We start from the raw sequence: 18,452 nt of genomic DNA on the forward strand, positions 1-18,452 counted from the left end.
GTCCTACAAGCTGCTTTCAGTCCTTCACACCGCAGTCTAAGCGAATCTCTCCTGCTCCTGTTCGATTCGTAGACCCTTCGTCCTCAATGAGCCTATTGATGTTGCCGTCCTGTAGGAGCCTGTTATAATTTTACGTTCTATGGTCCCATTCTCCAGTGACTGCGGGACTGACATACTCCTAGGCCATATGCTTCTTGAAACATGGGCTGGATCTTCTTCTTTTTTTTTTTTAAAGTCTCAAAGCCTGATACATAATGTGTTCAAAAAATATTTTCACATCAATGAAAGAATAAATGAATAACAAAAGGACTATTCAATGCTTGATAAGCCATTTATTCAAAAATTTGACTTTCATTTTAAAATCTGAATATTTTTACATTTTTGCTTTCACACTATCAACTTTTAGCAACAGTTTTTTTATGGTAGAAAATGTAGAAGTGAGCATTTTTTTGTGGTCTGATAACCATATAAATAAAACTAAATTCTCTATATTTAATCATCTGCTACTCATTAGGGTTAGTTGTAATGTCATATTGCTCTAAATTAAACTATTATACCTTCAAAAATTTGTACAAGAAAGCAAATGGAAAAAATATTAAAGTAAAACAATGGAAATATTAGTGGTCACCTAATGAAGTTAATTAGGTTTAGTGACCTTAGACCCTTTCCAACTCACTCTCCTTACCTAGGCCTATCCTGTATTTTAAAGGAGGACCAGAGTAAAATAATATTCCTAAGAATAGAAAATATCCTCCTTTATTTCTTTTCTCAATTTGTGTATATCTCAGCATGTGTCATTTAATCTGTTCAATATTTATTCTTTTAATTCATTTTTTTTACTGTTGTTCTACTCCAGTGGTCCCAATTTCCCCCCTGTTGCCCTCCTTCGCCCATCCCACCCCCTGCTCCCACAGGCAAGTGCCAAGCTGTTGTCTGTGTCCATGGGTTATTCATACATGTTCTTTGTCTAGTCCCTGCCCCTTCTTTCCTCTATTATCCCCCTTCCTACTCCTCCCTCCCCTCTGGCTGCTGTCAGTCTGCATCTTGTTTCCATGCCTGTGGTTCTATTTTGTTCATTAGCTTATCTTGTTCATGAGGTTCCTCTTATAGGTGAGATCATACAGTATTTGTCTTTCGCTGCCTGGCTTACTTCACTTAGCATAATACTCTCCAGTTCCATCTGTGCTTTTGCAAAAGGTAGGAGTTCCTTCTTTCTTTTTCAGTAATAAAATAAATATAGAGCTTCTGTAAAATTCAAAAGTGGGCTTACAGAGCACTCAAGTCACATGGGCTTGCAGACATTTAGCGAGCTGCGCCATGGTGTGTCTGTTAATATGTTTGTTCCCCGACTAGGAGGCGAGCTCAGCACAAGCACCTTATCCCTGCTCTACTCTCCACACAGACAAGCAGCACAACGTGGTGTCAACACAAACTTGCCAAATAAACTGGGGAACCCAAAACAAACACAATCAAAGAAACAGCTGAATTAAATAAAAAAGAGAGCACTGGTTGCGATCACCAAAGTCTCTGATTTGAACATGAACACAGCGCCCTCTACAACCTCAGCTCCCGGAGCCAAGGAGAACACCCTTCATGCTGAAGGGCACCCTGATGAGTGGGCTGCACTCTCTCGAGAGAAGAAATGCCTCAGGTTCAGGCCCGTGGCCTTCACTCCCTGAACAAGGAGAGCTCAGACTCAGGACGCCTGCCACAAGCCCAGGCGGCCTTCTGCGCATTTCACAAACAGGGGCGTCTCCCTAGGAGCCCTCACCTCGTCCCTTGCACCAGCCAATACAAAGCGTACGGCTATTTCATAAACCTCCTAAGTGTCACGCGTTTCCAGGGGCCTCTCCAAAGTGCTATTCCACTTAACGGGGCACCGAGAATCTACGTAACAGAATTGGAATCACGGAACTGAGTTAAAACAACGAGCTTCTTGAGCTTAACAACAAAATGACACACGGTGAGGACAAGGGCCGACTGAGAATATTCAGTCACGACAATGAACTCATTAGCGTCAACACTCAGGAAGGTAGAGAAACCGCCAGCCGGTTCCCAATGCAGCGAACTTTCCTGCCACCAAAACTGACGGGCACTCATTGAACAGATTTTAACTGAGCACGTTCTACATGTGAGACACTAGATACTAGAAATATAACAAACTTTTCCCTTTTTGTCCTGATTGAACTTACAGTTTAATTGGGGGGGAGGGCGGGGCACAAACAGTAAAACACACAGACACACACACACACACACACACAAACCAAGCTGTCAATAATAGGGACTTTAAATAGTTCATTTCCTAATGTATATTAGGAAATATAGTTTCTGACTTAGCCATCTATTTTAAATACAGGTAAATGCAATTAGAAAATTAGCAGAAGTCATCATGGAATTAAGGAAAAATCATGGCATAAAGTTTAACTTATAAACTAAAAAAAACCAACCAACAGAGGGAAACTAAAAAAAGGAAATGGTGAAAGAAAAATAAGAGACCTTTTTTTCCTATATATAAAGCTCTCTGCCAAACTTGGACAGGTCTAATATGTAGAGTACTTGTCCCTTCCAAAATCACTTCCTGAAACTTTACTCCTCTGATTCTAAGCTATGGTCCATGTTGAACATTTAGACCAACTTAATACAACTACATCCCAAATCTTAAGCTCAGGGCTTACTTCACCGTTATTACTTATAAGCGGGAACACGAAAAGCTGCTGACTGATGAAAGCAAGTACGGACTGGCCGTGACTACCTTCCAAAGCATTTAGGAGTCAGAAATGTGTACAGTTTGTCTGGGCATAAGCCACACTTCAAAAGTGAAATTCCAACTTAAAGCTACACGACCCCTTATGGAAGGAGGATGAAGTTGCCATTGGGTCGTAACAACCAGTAAAACACTGAACAGGCTGGAAAAATCAGCATCTTCTCTTGGACCCGCCAGAGAGGGGACAACACAGGACAAACCGCTGTCCCCAGGAATGGAATGACAGGCAGGCAGGCAAGCCTTCCTGGCGCAGAGGCTCAGGAACGGATGGACACCGGGTCTGGAAGTGGCCTGGGGCAGGGAGGCGGGGACGTGAAGATGCGTCAGAAAGGAAGCCACTGCAAAGTCCCGAACCGGCGACCCACGTACCCCTTTCCTCCTTGTAAATTCTCTGAGATATTTTGTCTATCAAGTTTATTTTCTGGCCGAATGCTTCAATGAAGTCATTCATGTCCATGAACTCCTCGGGGCGGCTTTTCACGCCGCGCACGGACAAAGCCGCCGCTCGGACCGCCTGCCCCATCTTGCTGAGCAGCCCAGGCCCCTGCTTCTTGTGAGAAGACAGTTCCTAAAAACAAACAAATGAAAAAGAAATATTCGTGGTCAAGCAAGCAACAACATTCCAAGATCCAACAGGAAGAGAAACCTCATTAGAAGAATAGTATAAAGATAATGAAAGTGCTTCATATACATCTTCGTTTTTTTCACGTTAGTTTGAAGCAGATGAGTTTTATGAGGATGTAGCTCTTCCGTGGCGTCTCAGTCCCTTCGATAACACTCCTTTTCAAAGCAAACCATGCATCTATGTTTCCCCAGGGCACAGATCTTTAAAAGAACAAGGTTTATGGAGAGAATCATGCTTAGGGAGATCCTGAGGAAGACAGGATGAGAGGAAATGTAATCTGCATTTTATTGAGGGACTTCATGGGAAAAACGATTGGGAGAAGATTGCTCAGGGTCTAAACTGCTCCCTGAAAAAAAAAAAGGTAAACTTCATTAACTCTTTAGTTATAATAATAGCAAACGTGTATTGTGAGTTTAATACGTTCCAGGCTAATTCTCTCATTTTTATATACGTAACTCACAAAAGTATCATGAGGTAGGTTTTGTTATTACCCTCATTTTCCAGAACAAAACAGAGACATGGGACCGTGAAGGGGCTTATTCATGGTCGCAGAGCCACAGGTGTGAACAGGGCTTGGGACTGCGTGGCATCTAACGCCAGAGGCTTCTCTGTGAAGCGCTGACCTGCTGTCTTCGTTAAGTCACCAGGCCAGTTTGTAAATAGACACAAACTATCCCTGACCACAGCTCCTCAACCCACGGAGGCGGGTCAACTGGTATACCGCCTGCACTGGCTGGCTGTCTGCAGAGAAAGATTTTAATAAGACACGCGACCAACTGTCACAGTTTACCCAGGAGGGGCAGTGACAGGCTGGCAACACAGAGAAGATTTCCAAACAGTGTCATTCTGCATGCAAAGGACAGGTGCCTGCCTGAGCAGGCGACACATCTACCCAGGAGAGCTGGACCGTCCCTTGATGGAGTGACCACCATCAGAGACAGAATGGACCACACTGTTAGGGCCACTGCCGACTGTAGACAATGCTCCTCACAGCTTCTCCGGGGCTGGAGTTGGGCAACAGACTCAACTCACACGAGTCACCAAAGGCTTGCAGGAGCAGGACTATCTGTCAAGACGGAGATGAACCACTTTCTAGCTTCTATCACTTTGGCAATGATGGGGAGATTGAGTAAACTCAACATCGGTCAGTAATTGTTTAATGTTGACTATCTGTCCTATCCAGGATCTTTCTTGGTGAATTATGTCTTCACAGGAGAAAATAAAAAAGAAGAGGAACATATACAGTTTCTATAGTAGAAATTAGAGTTCCCTCCTTCCCCCCCAAAAATGAGTAATTGAAGGGAAATTAAGAAATTGCATTATCTACCTTGGTATTTATCATTCCATCCATCCATCCACCCATCCATCCATTTAATAATAACTTTTATCCTAACTTTGAAAGCCCTAAATGAAATATCCATTACTACTCAAAATAGTGTCAATAAAAGAAATAAATATATTTGTATGTGTTCAGTATTGGCCAACATGAATTAAAAAATCAGCTGCCAAGGGAAATATGAGTAAGCAGTGTGTGAGACAGGTACAAGATTTCCGTAGTATTTCTATGTAGATTTGGCAACAGGGTTAAATCTGAAGGTATTCCTCCCATTTTTCAAAAATGCTCCCTAATTCCAAGACCCTGCTGTCTGGCTTATATAGGTAAACAGGGAAGGGTACAACTGTCTATACGTATAGGAACTGCAGGGTTATATAAGTGTAAATCAAAACTCTCTACCCAAGCTTGTGCAGTAAGAAAAACTTTGAAGTCTTCATTAAATGTTAAAGTTGGATGATCAGCAATTCGGTTCAAAAACGTATGCAATGCCTTCCGGCGCGTCTCGATGAAGTCATCGTTAAAGCGTTCCACCATCCCCTTCACTATGAACTTTTCTGGCAATGGCTGAGGAAAAAAAAAATTAAAACTGTACCTGAGTACCAGGTGGCAAAGAAGCGTAAGAAATTCTACAAGTTTCCATTTTAGAAGACTATTTGCACCTGTGATCATTTCTCATAAAAATAATTCTAAAAATTCACAATGCTAAAACCAGAAACAATATTTTAACATTACAATAGTTAAAAAAAAATTCTGTACTTTGATTGAGAAGCACTTAGATTGAAAAGTTTAAAAACAAATGCTTCCAAGATAAGTGAATTACACGGAATTTCAAGGTCTGAAATTGGGTTGTAGGCATTTCATCGATTCACAAGATAAGACAGCAGCTATTCTACGAGAAACAATGTCAACTTACTGGAATAATCAGGGTGGGGTGTGCTTCCTCCAGTTTTCCTTTCAGCCAAAGGAAATCTTGATACCGCCTCCTAACTTCGAATTCACTGGAGTCAAATTCCCCACGAGACGTCTGCCGGAAGCGGGAGAAAATAGCGCCACATGCAACGTGAGACGGAAGACATTTGCCTGCTGTTATTTTAGACATTCTAAAATAAATGGGTCTCTAAGAAACATGAACAAATTCTAATTATTCAGTGTTTGTCAGGCTGGGCTTTTTTATTTTTTTATTTTTTGCAGTCATCAATTCATGTAGCAGATGAAACAAAGCGAACTTTCCAGTATTTCCAGAAAGAAAGCAAACATCACACTCAAATTTAAAATCCAAACTGAAAAATCTGTCTTAGAGTTACCATCTGCCTTCCACAAGATTTAACTACGATCATCTTTGGCATGACTTTCTTGCTAACGAGAAAGTGTGTTCTGAATTTAGGTTTCAAAGATATGTCTTTTCTCAAGATGATCAGAATTCAGAATTTGAGGAAAGTTCTATTATTGCAATTGGAAAAGAACCTGAACATAACTGAGAAAAAATGTTTTCCTGGAATTTGCACAAATGAATTGCTTTGCTAAAATCTGCTTTCAGTATATGAAAATTCTAATGTTTTACAGAGTAATTTGCCCCACTGTTTTAAAAATGTTATTAATGGAGACTTGATGTGAAAGAAAAATGCTCCTGTCATTCGCAAGGAATTTTATTTTGAGTTTTGGCTTAACTCGTAAAAATTAAGCAAATATATTAATATATCTGTTCTCAACAAACCAAAAACCTACGCCAACACACATGACGTGGGCATGGGTATGGTTTCATCAACTTCACTTCTACTGCCTGCATCTTAAGCCAAATACAAAAATAGACCGCCTAATGCATAGCCCCCCTCAGAAGAAGACAGCCACCCCCGCCAACATCTTATTTAACTGCATCTTTATTTAACTGAACTGCATATTAAAGATCATACGCAGTGACATTAAGGTTGAAGTGTTGCTGTAAGACTAGAGACGACATAATGCGTTGCACACACATTTCACACTCACCAGAAATCTCAGTCTCGCACACAGATACGCACGATTGTGAAAGGAAGCAGTTACGTTGTCAGCAACCTTAACTGTCGTGAAAGAAGGCTCACATAAGCTGTGCTTTCCAAGATTTAGTCTTTTAAAATGAATGTTGAAAACACCCTACAGGGTATCTCAGTAAAACATTCCCTTTTTAGTGGAAAAAGTAGAGGTAAATGACATGCAGAAGTGTAAAGAACTAGATGTTCATGAAACACGAAAAAAATCTTGACTATTATGCAAAATGGTGCATGTTATAGAAGTGGTAAAAATAGGAAAACTAAATCTAGGAGAAACAGTTTAACTATATATATGAGTTGGTGTGTGTACATATACATGCAAATATACACACATATGCACACAAAACATGGTTTAGAGTCCCTCATTAAAAAAAATATTTATTGAGCACCTCTTTTACCAGGCACAGATGTGCAGGTTCACTACTGATTTCCAAGGAAGAATGGCATAGCTAAAAATAAAAACACTCGAAAACTGAGCAGTTGGGATTGAGCTTTTCAAGTTCTCAAGAATGCCTAGCACTTTAAGTAAACATAGGACAAAAGGAAGATATATAGTTCTCTTTATTAGCCAGTGGAAGCTCTTCTGTTCCAAAGACAATTTCTTTACAATTTTTTAAACCCCAAACGGAAAACGTTCCTATTTTAAGAAGCACAATTGCTAAGAAACAAGCAACTGTTACTCAAGTTGTCTTGAGTCTGATTTGATTCAGAGCAAGGGCCGCGCAGACGGGATGCGGCGTCCTACCCAAAATGCTTGAGGAGCACAGAAGTCACCTCCGCAAAGATTCTCTAAGGTGGAGAGTTATGGTGAACAAGAAGCACGTCCAACAGTTCAGAGATGGCAGCAGTACTCCAGAAAACGTCCGCTCCATATTTACCTTAGTGACAACCCTGTAGGTAATGAAAGTCTCAAGTGTAGTGACGTGGCTCTCAGGTTCGTCGACTGTGATGAAGAGATCTTTCAAGTCCGGCTCATCCTCAAACTTGACCTGGTTTATCATCGATAAAGGGGATGTTGGCATCATAGGGCTGAAGGAATTCATGTCCATCAGTGAGGCATCCTGAGGAAGAAAACGGTCCAACATTAACAGCCATAGAAAAAAGTTAAGATCCTCTTTGTCGTAGATGCCACAAGGGTTAATAAAATACGTCAAGAACCACAAGGGTCATTGGCTGCCTGGTTCAAGAGGGTACGTTGAACATGTGTTTGTTTATCTTAGCTTTCTCTCAAGTCCCACAAATGACAGAAAAGAAACAAATAAATAAAAACAAAACAAAAAGGTATAAACCCTCAAGGTAAAAAGAAGAGACTACACAAAGTTTTCTTTTTGGGAACTGGAAATCTGGTAGCTGAAATGTCAGTGTAGAGAAAACTGAAAAGTAAGCCCGGGAGAGAATGGTAAATTAGGAAGAAAAAGGCACGTTTGTGACGGAAAATCCCAGAGAGCCACCAGAAACCGTGGACCTAGAGTGGGGCGAGAGCTCAAACCAGAAGATTGGTTGAAAAGCTAATAAAACTAAAAAAGAGTTAGTGCCTTGGACTCCCTCACTCATCCCACAGGATCAGGTGGCCTTTTGCCTCCATTCTGCAGAAAATTACAACTTTCCTTCGGGGAGCGTCTCTGGAGTGCAGGGCACCAGGCAGGATGGGGGGAAGGAGGCCCTGAGAAAGTACAAACGTCGAGGCCAAGCTCTACGTCGTGGACGGAACAGGGCCCAGCCCCCGCCCCACAGGGCCAAGAATGTTGGCAGGAAGCTGGTGGGAGGTCTCCTCGCCTAGTGACTGTCCCAGGGAACACCTGGCAGCTCGGGGGCCCCTGCCGCCTACCCGAGGCTCTGCGGAGTCCCCCATGGGGAGCCCAGCACTCCCGCTGCGTGTCCCCTCCGCTTCCGCGACCCGGCGGAGGACCCGCCGGACCTCTGAGCACAAGAGAAGCCTCTGATGTGGAAGGTGGACAAACCCACACAAATACAAGGGGAGGACAGGAAAGAGAGAACAGGGCGCTTAAGAAGAGGCGAAATCTCTAGAGGAGGTTGCTGGGCCCTCGGGAGACGCGGGCAGGAAGAGCCTGTGGGTCGCTGGGACAGTGTCCCCTCCCTGCCTGGGACTCTTACACTGTGAGTCTGTAGGAGAGGGCCCCCGTTTTCCAAACACCCAGAGACTGGCCCGGGAGGAGTACAACAGCCGCCTCCAACTTCCTCGGCTTCCACGGAGATGGCGCAGGCTGCGAAAGGGTCCCAAGTGGGCAACCCGGGTTCTTGGAGGGCCTGGCTGGTTTTCGGGCAACCTTTCTCCAAGTTTGAAGTTATTGCCAAAGGGAAAGTATCATTTCCAGTTTTCCAAAGGCAAATCGCCCCACAAGGCTTCAGGTAAAACAGAAACGAACTAAAAATAAGAAAGCAGCCCCTCCGCTCCCGGGCTGCCGTTGCAGAGTCCACGCGCCTCGGAAGCCCAGCCGGAGCCCCGACCGCGTGGCGTGTGTCCCCGTGGCCTTCCTGAGCTCAGGGCAGCCTACGGAGCGCTTGCTTGTCTGCATTTCGATTTGGATATTGTTGCCTACAAAGGAAAATGAAGAGTATTTTTCTGTTTGGTCAATTAATTATGAGCATATAGCCTCACAGGTGCCTAATTCACTCAATGGGCTACAATCTATTAATATCCTAATTTACTCTGATGTTTTAATTGTTCAAATCCTGCCTGGGGGAGCCCCTCAAAGCTGGCACTGGTGAGCTGTTGTTATGTCTTCACTACGTCCTGAGCGCTTGGCTCCCTGGCATAAAAGAGATGTTTCAGGTTTATCTTGTGTTTCCCCTGCCCCAGCCCCGGAATCAGCCATTTCTCCAGGGAGCTCTGGCTCCTTTTGGAGGAGATTGCTATTTAGAAGCCAAGATATCAGTGCTAGGAAGTATATGCATGATCCACGCGCACACACATGCACACACACTCACACACACCTGGGCCTAGGTACGCACAGACAGAAATAGAGATATTAAACACCATGGAGACCAAGGGGCTTACTAGAGCCTGTCCACACCTGTGACTCTTCTTGCCAGCAGAGAGGTCTGGCTTCTCTTGTCTGAATATGTATCCTCATTTGCACAGTCCCCCGCCCCCCGCCGCCCCCAACAATGTGACCAGACGCCCAACCGCACCGCCTGCGCCCTCCGCCCCGACCGCCACGCTGAACCCGCCTCGGTGCCAGCCCCACCGGCCGCTGCCTTAGACACACTGGTCAGCTCCCCAGGCTCCTTCCCTGGTTTGTTTTTAAATAAAGGGAAGGGAAGGGCTACATGTCAGTTTAAAAAATTAAATAAAACAAAAGGGTAACATGCAGTAAATTTTAAACACAAGCAACACCTCATTCATACGCAAAGACACTATCAGTATAACATCTGAGTTATTTCTTCAGTGGTAGGAATGTCTTCTCCAAACCTTTTTGATCCCTTTTTCCCCAAGAGTAGTAATATAGGTTCAAATCAAGTATCTGTCTGTTGTTATAAAAAGACCAAAGATAATTCACTGACACAGAGATAAATTCTGCAACAAAGTCCATCTTAGCTTAGCAAGCGCTGGCCAGCCCTGAGTGAAAAGGCCATTAAAAGGAGTCCAAAACCTGGGTTCTAATCCTGTTGTTGCCACTGACTACATTCAAGGTAACCCCGAACAATTAATTCAGCCCTTCGAGGTGAAATGACGGAGCTGGACTTGACAATCTCCAAAATCTCTCTCACGAGGCTAAAATAAGACAACTGCTTAGTGTATTAATACAGTAAAATGTAGCAAAATTCTGGCATTTTAAAAGCAGGTTGTTTTTTGGAGTACTGTAAATGAAAAAACATCCAAAATCCTAATAGAGGCCCGTTTTCCCCTCGCATCCATTTGAACGCTTTGGAAGCATCAGCTGCATCTAGAGCACCGGTCTCGGGGCGCCTCCCCCACACAAAGTGACATGAAGTTACAGTTCGGTGTTTGGGTAAACCTTCAGGACATCAACATGAGCAGCGTTAGGATAGGGCTCGGCACGCTGGTTGAAGAGACAAGAACAATGGTTGCTTTATTAAGAAGGTTCAGTTTACTTTTATTATAGAAGGATTTGGGAAAGAAAAGAAATAGAACATTTAGGCATGAGTTGGACCAAAAAAAAATTGAAGACCAGTTATGGATGAGTTATTCAGGCAAAAGCACAGAGACAATAAATGTCTTGCAATGAGAGTTTAGTGAAATAAACTATGGCATGGCTCTATGATAGGATGTAGTAAAGTGAGGTTTTAGAAGAATATACAGTAACTTGGAAAAAAGTTCACATTGTGTAATTAAGAGAAAATTGCAGGTTATAAAATTTGTGTACAAGTAGATTCTAATGTGCATCTGTGTGTATGATGCGGAGCCAGAGGGTAGGAGAGTCGAAGGGAAAAAGTGTGTGTACGCACGTGCACGTGAGAGAGAGAGAGAGAGAGAAGGAGAAAGATAAAGCCAGAGAATGGGGGGGGGGGTATGCCTTTGGTGTGGATGAACTTAAAAGTTATCCACAAGAGAAAGTTAAAGTTATTAGTTATTCCAGGTGCTGGGATTGCTGCTGAATTTCATATTTTTCTACATGAGTATTTCCAAATGTTCTAAAATAAACACGTGTTTTGAAAAAACATTAAACCTGTCAGAGTGAACGTTGCACGTCGTGCCCGAGGCAGTGAGAACTGCTGTAGTAGATTAAAAGGGTCGCCGAGGGTCATTTTGGCAGAAGACCTTGGGTGACATTTGATTTTCCCCTTAACTCACCAAAGTGGCAGAGTTCCACGGGAAATTTAAAAATACGTTGGAAGCGCACGAAAATGGGATTGTCAGAAGAAATTATAGGATGCTAAGACAATGGAATACTAAGCAGCCATTAGAAACAGAGTTTCGAGGTTCCAAATAAACGAGCCATCAGCTTGCACAAAGATCTCCCCCAACAACCATCCCCGGGAAGTGGCAGTTTTTCAGGCGGACGACTTTTGACGTGATGGGCAAATGTCCTTCGAAAATCCCCCCGCCCCCAGCCCACGACCACGGCCCTCGCGTTCTATGAAGTCGCCCATTTCGCTCACCACAACCCACTCCTTTCACCTACATAATTTAGCATTCCATTTCTCCTGCTTAAAATGCATCCTTTTGTAGAGTCGGAAAGATCTGCATGAATTTACAAAGGCTCACAATTCCAGTGAGTGTAGTGCGGTGTCATAAAAATATGCTTCCACATCGAGCAAAGGAAGAAAATTACAGGCTGAAATTTAGCAACATCCAAGATTTCAGTAGAAGGATTTAAATTACTATGAATCACTCAAAAACATTCTTAAAACCTCAATAAAACTGACTATCTGAAGTGTTTCATATTCACTTCCAAAAAAAAAAAAAAGGAAAGAAAATATGCTGATAATACTCAGAGGATTTACATTTGGACATGAATAAATGAAGAAAATAAGTGTTTGAGAAGATCCAAAAAGCACTTAACCGAAAAGGAGTCCATTTAACCTTTTGTGGTGGATGCTTTTCAGGAGAAATGGATCATTAAAATTTGTCTTTTCCAAGCCAAAGGCCTCACCTCCACAATGAGGCGTGCTATTTCTCTCCCCCACCCCCCGCCGACACACACCCGCAACGTCATTTACACATGCATTCATTCTCAGCAATTGGACATGTACCCATTATCTTATGAAAATGTATCTTTTCATTGTTTTCTTCAAGAGATTAAACCAAAAGGGCAATTATCTATGTGGTAAATCTCCACGTCTTAAATAACATTGAATACTTTTCCTACAGACAGGAACACACACGCAGAGACACACACACACGCTCACAACAAGGAAGTCTTGGGGTGGTTTTAAGCCGAGATCGGCATCTGTGCAGTAGAGAAGACGCATTGCTGCGGGGAGTCGTAGTCTTTTGTCCCCACTCCAACCCGACACATCCGCTGTAAGAGAAACCGCTCAAGTGACTTTACTGAAGAAGAAACCAAAAAGGCATTGGCATTGGCATTGTATTAGCACGCGACTAAGATTTACTGACAAAGCCCCTTAAACGTGTCCGTTTTCTTTGCTGCTACCGTTTGTTTCTTGGGAGCATCTGGTATGAGTTGAATTGTGTCCTTCCAAAATTCGTATGTGGAAGTCGCCTGGTACTTAGAACGTGGCCTCTTTCTGGAGAGAGGGTCTTTATAGGGGTGATCAAGGTAAGACGTTGGTCACTGGGCTGGGTGCTGATGCAACAGGACGGGTGTCTTTATAAAAAGGGGACATGGGGCGCAGAGACTTCAACAGAGGGAGGACCACGTGGAGAGGCGCAGCGAGGAGGCGACCACCTACAGGCCAAGGAGGGCGGCCTGGACACACCCCTCCTCGCGGCCCTCAGAGCGCGCCCAGCCGCGCCGAAGGCCGGGCTTCGGCCCCCGAGCGTCCAGAACGGTGGGAAAGTAAACTGGCCTCATCTGTGACGCTCTGTCACAGCGGCGCCGCACACTCACAGCGCTCCTACACAGGGAGTTGTACACGGTGGAAACCTAAGAAAGTAAAGGGAGAGAGGAAGGAAGGGACTATGACCAGAACAGTTCAGCCTTGCTCCACTCAGGAACCTTTCACAGGGTGACATCCACGCCAGCAATTTCTGAGACATGTGTGCCCCTCCCGCCTTCCGTGCTGGTAGGTGTTTCCAAATTTCTGTTGAAGTAAATAAAAGGCACAGCTAGAATGTCGAACAAACAACGGTCTGTCGATATGGGAGTCCTCAGGAAGTCAACTCCAAAAGAAACAGGTTAGAAGGGGACAGAGGGCCTCTCTCTACGCGGTCCTTCCCGCGGGGCCTTCAGGGACACACGGCAGGACCACTGGCAAGCGCGCGTGGCACGCAGGGACCTACAGGGTCCTCTGTGCCCCGGCAGCTTATGTTCCTTCTACACGTGGGGGGTGGGTGGCAATCAACGTGAGAAGTGTGATGAGCCAGAATGCTGGCATGAAAGGGCCGTGCAAAGGGAACCGCTGTCGCCGCGGATGGCGCACACCCAGGACATCTGGTGGGACAGCACCTCGCAGCGGGAGGAGCCGGCGGAGCCACGTTGCTCTCAGGGACCCTCGCGCGCTGATGGGCCTAAATTTAGCCTCGGCAGCTGTGTTTGGGTTTACGACTCCCTCCAATCTGCTGCTTATAATAATAAGGCAGAAGCGGAAAGGCCCGCGGGGGAGGCCGCGAGCACGTGATGAGCCGGGCCGCGGGGCGGTGCCACGCGACCAGGCCCCGAGCTGGAGCCCTAACCACGGCCCGCAGGGGTGGTGTCCGCCGGGCCTGCGCCGACCCCCTCCACCCGGCCGGGCGGGCGTGGCTAGTGCTCCCACTTCCCAGCTGCGTTGCCTTGCATTTGGACCATAGACGTTTTTCACAGAACCTTCTGTGACATCATTTTCCCCCTTGGACAAAAATAAATAAATAAACAAACAAACGATTAAGATAGATAGATATAATGAAAAAAAAAAAAATAGCCGCAGCAGCCAGGCGGAGCTAACCTTAATTTAAGCTGAGACACAGGCGACCTGTGCAGGCCTGGTCCGGTGACTTGACTTCGGAAGCTCGGTTTTCTCACTCGTGGCCTCTGAGAAAGGCCTCATCCTTGATCAGAAAGGATGAAGGAGGGGACACAGAGGGGTGCGCACTATCTGCTTGGAGGTTTTATGGGAATTATTTTATAAACCTGACCGCGACCGGGGACAGCACGTTCTGTTACACAGCAGTGAGAAGCGGCCACGCCTCCCGGCGAGAACACAGGCCGCTCATAAAGTGCATGCTGGGGGGCGGGGGGTTGGCACAGAGCAGAGAAGGCTTCCCAGCGGACGCTGTCACTTTTAAAAGTCCTGAAGCATACAAGATCCAAAATCGCATAGGTCCTTAAAATACATTCCTTCAAGATACACAGATAAACTTTTATGAACACCAAACAAATCATGACCAAAATTCTGATTATTATTTTCCTTTAAGCAGATGAGAGAAAACCTTGGGGAGGCCCACACAGGAACCTGAAAACTTGGGGTAATGTTTTATTTCCTCAGCTGAGTAATGAGGGACACGGGATGCAAATATTATTACTCTATTACTAAGAGTCTGCAAACATTTTCCAAAAAGGGCCAGAGTAAATCTGCGCCTCACGGGCCACCTGGTCTCTGCCACTGGGGCCTGGGCCGCTGTAGCGCGAATGCGGTCACAGGCAACACACAGTGAACAGGTGCAGCTGGGTGCCAATAAAACTTTATTTACAAAGCAGACCCGGCCTGGCCCACGGGCTGTTGTTTGCCCCCACCGTACGCGATAGATACACAGTTACACAGAGACAGACAGACTATACATACACTTTTATGTATATTCTTTTGCATGCATGAAAATAGTTTACAATAAAAGAATCATTTTAAAAGTTTTAAGAAGCATTAAAATGGTGTGATCCGATAGGATATGGGTATACTCTTGATTATGGAACATAGGGCATTCGTTTTCCTTTCTCAGTTTTCTCACGAAACCTAGAGAGAAAAACAAAGTCCTCTTGACCTCGGCCGGGTAGGCGGCAGGCGAGGGCGGGCCGGCGTTGGAGCACCTGCACTTCTGTTAGGGGCTTCTCCAACCCGCAGACCCGCTGCACACACACCCGCAACCCAGCGCTGCTAATCCCCTCAGGAGAGACGAGTGCAGAGCGAGTCGAACACCAAGGCCCAGAGCCGGTCAGAGCTCCCTCACTAACAGCTACGGCACACGCAGTCCGTTCTGGGACTGTGTGCCAAGGACATTTCAGACCACGACCGCCAGATGCACAGAGGACCCGGTCTCCTGAAGCTGCCTTCACATATGCACACTTTGGAAGGGACTCACTACACTTCCAGTACCAGGAACACTAGCAGTTAAACCTGTGTAGCGAGAATACTCTCCCCCCCCACCCCAGTGCTTCTCAGCGGCCGGGCAGACACGTAGGCAGTGACTCACGCAAAGCAGAGCTCGACACACACACAGCTTTTAAAGAAGAGACCGGCATGTGGGGCAAGCTCTCAACAGTAACTGAAAACATATGCCTTCGTTATTCCCGATTAAAAGCGCCCCACCTCCTTCACTTCATCTCCACGGGGCCTGCTCTGACTCCATGGGATTTTCCCCAGGATTTTCACACATTTAGTCTAAGTCGTTGTATACATATCCCCACCTACGCTATCAACATGTGACCATATCCTCCCTTCAATAAGTAGAAGCTCCTCAAACACAGAAACCAACATACTTTCGTGATTCTCTGAGGATCCCACTACGAATGCAAAATGGATGCTTATGTAAGTTAAGAACATTCACCCTAAACACCCTAACAGCAAGTACCGATTGCTCCGCGAGTGCCTAAGCGCCTCGTGGGCACGGAACCCTCTCTAGGTTCCGATGGCAGCGAAGGCCCTGGTCAGCGCGGGCGCCTCCCGGACGGCACACTTCCCGTGTGGTGCCGCTGCCGCTCCCCCCAGTCACTTAGGGCTGAACTCGCAGGCCCAGGACCCCACCACCACGGCTCCCACGGGACACACAGGGAGCACCCAGCCTCGGGGCTTCGCCCCGCTGCACGAGCACCCCAACGTGTCAGGCTCTGGGCTGGGACACCGCAGTAGCCAAGTCTGACTTGGGTCCTGTTCTCCTGAGCTTATACTTCGGTTAAGGGGGAGGGTGATAATAATAAACAAATAAGCACAGGAAAATAATTCCAGATATGACTAAGCGCTGGGAAACAAGGGGGTGGATTCCAGAGACGGAGAAGCAGGTGCTGGGGGGCAAGGGGTGGGGCACGGGGCGGGAGGGCTGCTCTGGCCAGCGCTGTGCGGGGGTGGGGGGCGTCTTCAAGGAGGGCCAGGTGAGGGGGAGCCAGCCATGGGAGACACGGAGCGGGCGGGGCCCACCAGGGGACCTGCAGGCCCCAGACAGGAAGGGACTGAGAGCCTTAGAGGGTCGGCCAAGCCACAGGCCCGGCCGGAGGTGCAGCCCACAAAGCCCCCGTTGAGGTTTGCTGTGGGAGCACTGCCAGGACCCCCAGTTCTTCATGGTCCGGGTCTCTGAAGAGCGGAGGGGGGAGCCCCGTGGTAAACGACCGCCGCACCCCCAGGTCCGGAGTGAGACACGTGTGGCACAGCCTGAGGGCTTTAAGGAGCTGGGGTCTGACTCAGATAACTCGTGAGAAGCATCCGCTGACGGGAGGTTATTAATGATGACGCATGCCTGTCCTCGTACCCCAGTTACGCCTGGGCAGCTCCTTGCCGGGTGGAAAATTCTTTTGTGTGAACCTGAGGGGAAAAAATTGATCTTCCTTCTTCTGAAAGGCCCAACGGGCCCTTTGCCTATAACTTGGGCACAAGACCGCCGTGGGCGGTGGGGTGATTGTTCCCGATGACCCCTCGTCTTCCCGGGGGCGGGTGACGCCTCCCGGCCAATCCCTGGGCCGCCTCCGTGTCTCCGGCGAGGAAGAGCTCCCTGCCCCATGGATTCGACCATGACTGGCTCCGGACGACGGCCTCGGCGCCTGGGCTGGTCTGGGAGCCGGGCCCGCTTCCCGGAGTGACACGTCCCAGTGAGGGGCCCTTCTTCCTCCAGTCTGGACCCCAAAAGGAAGAAGGCGTGAAGCCGACGCCAAGTCCGGAACAGGCTCCCAGCCCTGCCACAGCTCACGGGGACAAGAGAAAGAAACAAGTCTTTCCTGTGGGTTAGCCACTGAGATCTTGAGGCTGTTTGTACTACAGTGTAACCGATGTGAGCTGATGAAAATACTTTCAGTGTTCAGTTAGATTAAATACGTACATGTATCCACATATGTGCGTATGTATACATACACACGCTTCATCTTCTCAGAGTTAAGTACAAATGAACAAACTGGGGATTTTTTTTCTAGTTTTGAACATTCACACACCACGTTTTTGATCACGTATAATAAGGCTTTTATTTTAATTTGAGACAGAATGTCTACCAATGTGTCACTTTAAATGATGAAGCAATGTTCTTCACTTTAAAACTTTATTTCTTATATCAAAAATTAAATCCATGACTAAAAAAGTAGTAAAATTACAACAGAAATGAGCCTAAAATATTATGCTAAATGGAAGAAACCAGGCACAAAAGGCCACATGTTGAGTGATTCCATTTATATGAAATTTCCTGTAAAGCAAATATATAGAGACAGGAAATAGTAGATTAATGTTGTCTATAGTTGGGAGTGAAAACAGAGATTAACTATAGATGGCATCACGGGTTTGGGGGAGGGAACATAAAAATGTTCTAAAACTGGTTTACAGTGATTATATAAATCAATAAATTTACTTAAAAAAAAAACAACCCCACATATTCACCCCCAAACGAGTGACTTCTATGGTATATAAATTAAACCTCAATAAAGTTAATTGAAAAACAGTAACAAATTGTACGTCATACCAAAGCATTTATGCTCAACATAAAAAAAAATTATTTCAGTTTCAAATTTAAAAACTGTTAGTTAAACCTTCTATCATAAATGTGTTCTACTGATTTTATGTCACTATTTGCTAATACCTTTGATTGTCTGACTGCACACTTTTTATTAATCCTACAGACAATACTGTGCGTTACCCAGCACGGCTGCTCTATGCGGTATCAGAGCCGATCAAACATCCCACTTAATCGGATAAAATCTTTTAAGAGAGTAT

General features: G+C 45.8%; 1 protein-coding gene across 2 annotated transcripts in view; it reads right to left on the reverse strand.

Annotated features, from left to right (window-relative positions):
- The window catches only part of SNX7 (sorting nexin 7), a 56,420-nt gene that overhangs the window by 31,012 nt on the left and 6,956 nt on the right, over positions 1–18,452 (reverse strand). For both annotated transcript variants that reach the window (XM_054564798.1, XM_054564797.1), the window contains exons 2-5: positions 7,631–7,813; positions 5,639–5,749; positions 5,125–5,289; positions 3,134–3,332 (exon numbers count right to left, since the gene is read on the reverse strand). In XM_054564798.1, the coding sequence (XP_054420773.1) occupies positions 3,134–3,332; positions 5,125–5,289; positions 5,639–5,749; positions 7,631–7,813 (658 nt within the window). The remainder of the gene's footprint in view (positions 1–3,133; positions 3,333–5,124; positions 5,290–5,638; positions 5,750–7,630; positions 7,814–18,452) is intronic.

The sequence above is a fragment of the Pteronotus mesoamericanus genome, unplaced genomic scaffold (assembly GCF_021234165.1).
Source record: "Pteronotus mesoamericanus isolate MK-2021 breed Mesoamerican mustached bat unplaced genomic scaffold, CSHL_Meso_final scaffold_99, whole genome shotgun sequence".
Classification (NCBI taxonomy): Eukaryota; Metazoa; Chordata; class Mammalia; order Chiroptera; family Mormoopidae; genus Pteronotus; species Pteronotus mesoamericanus.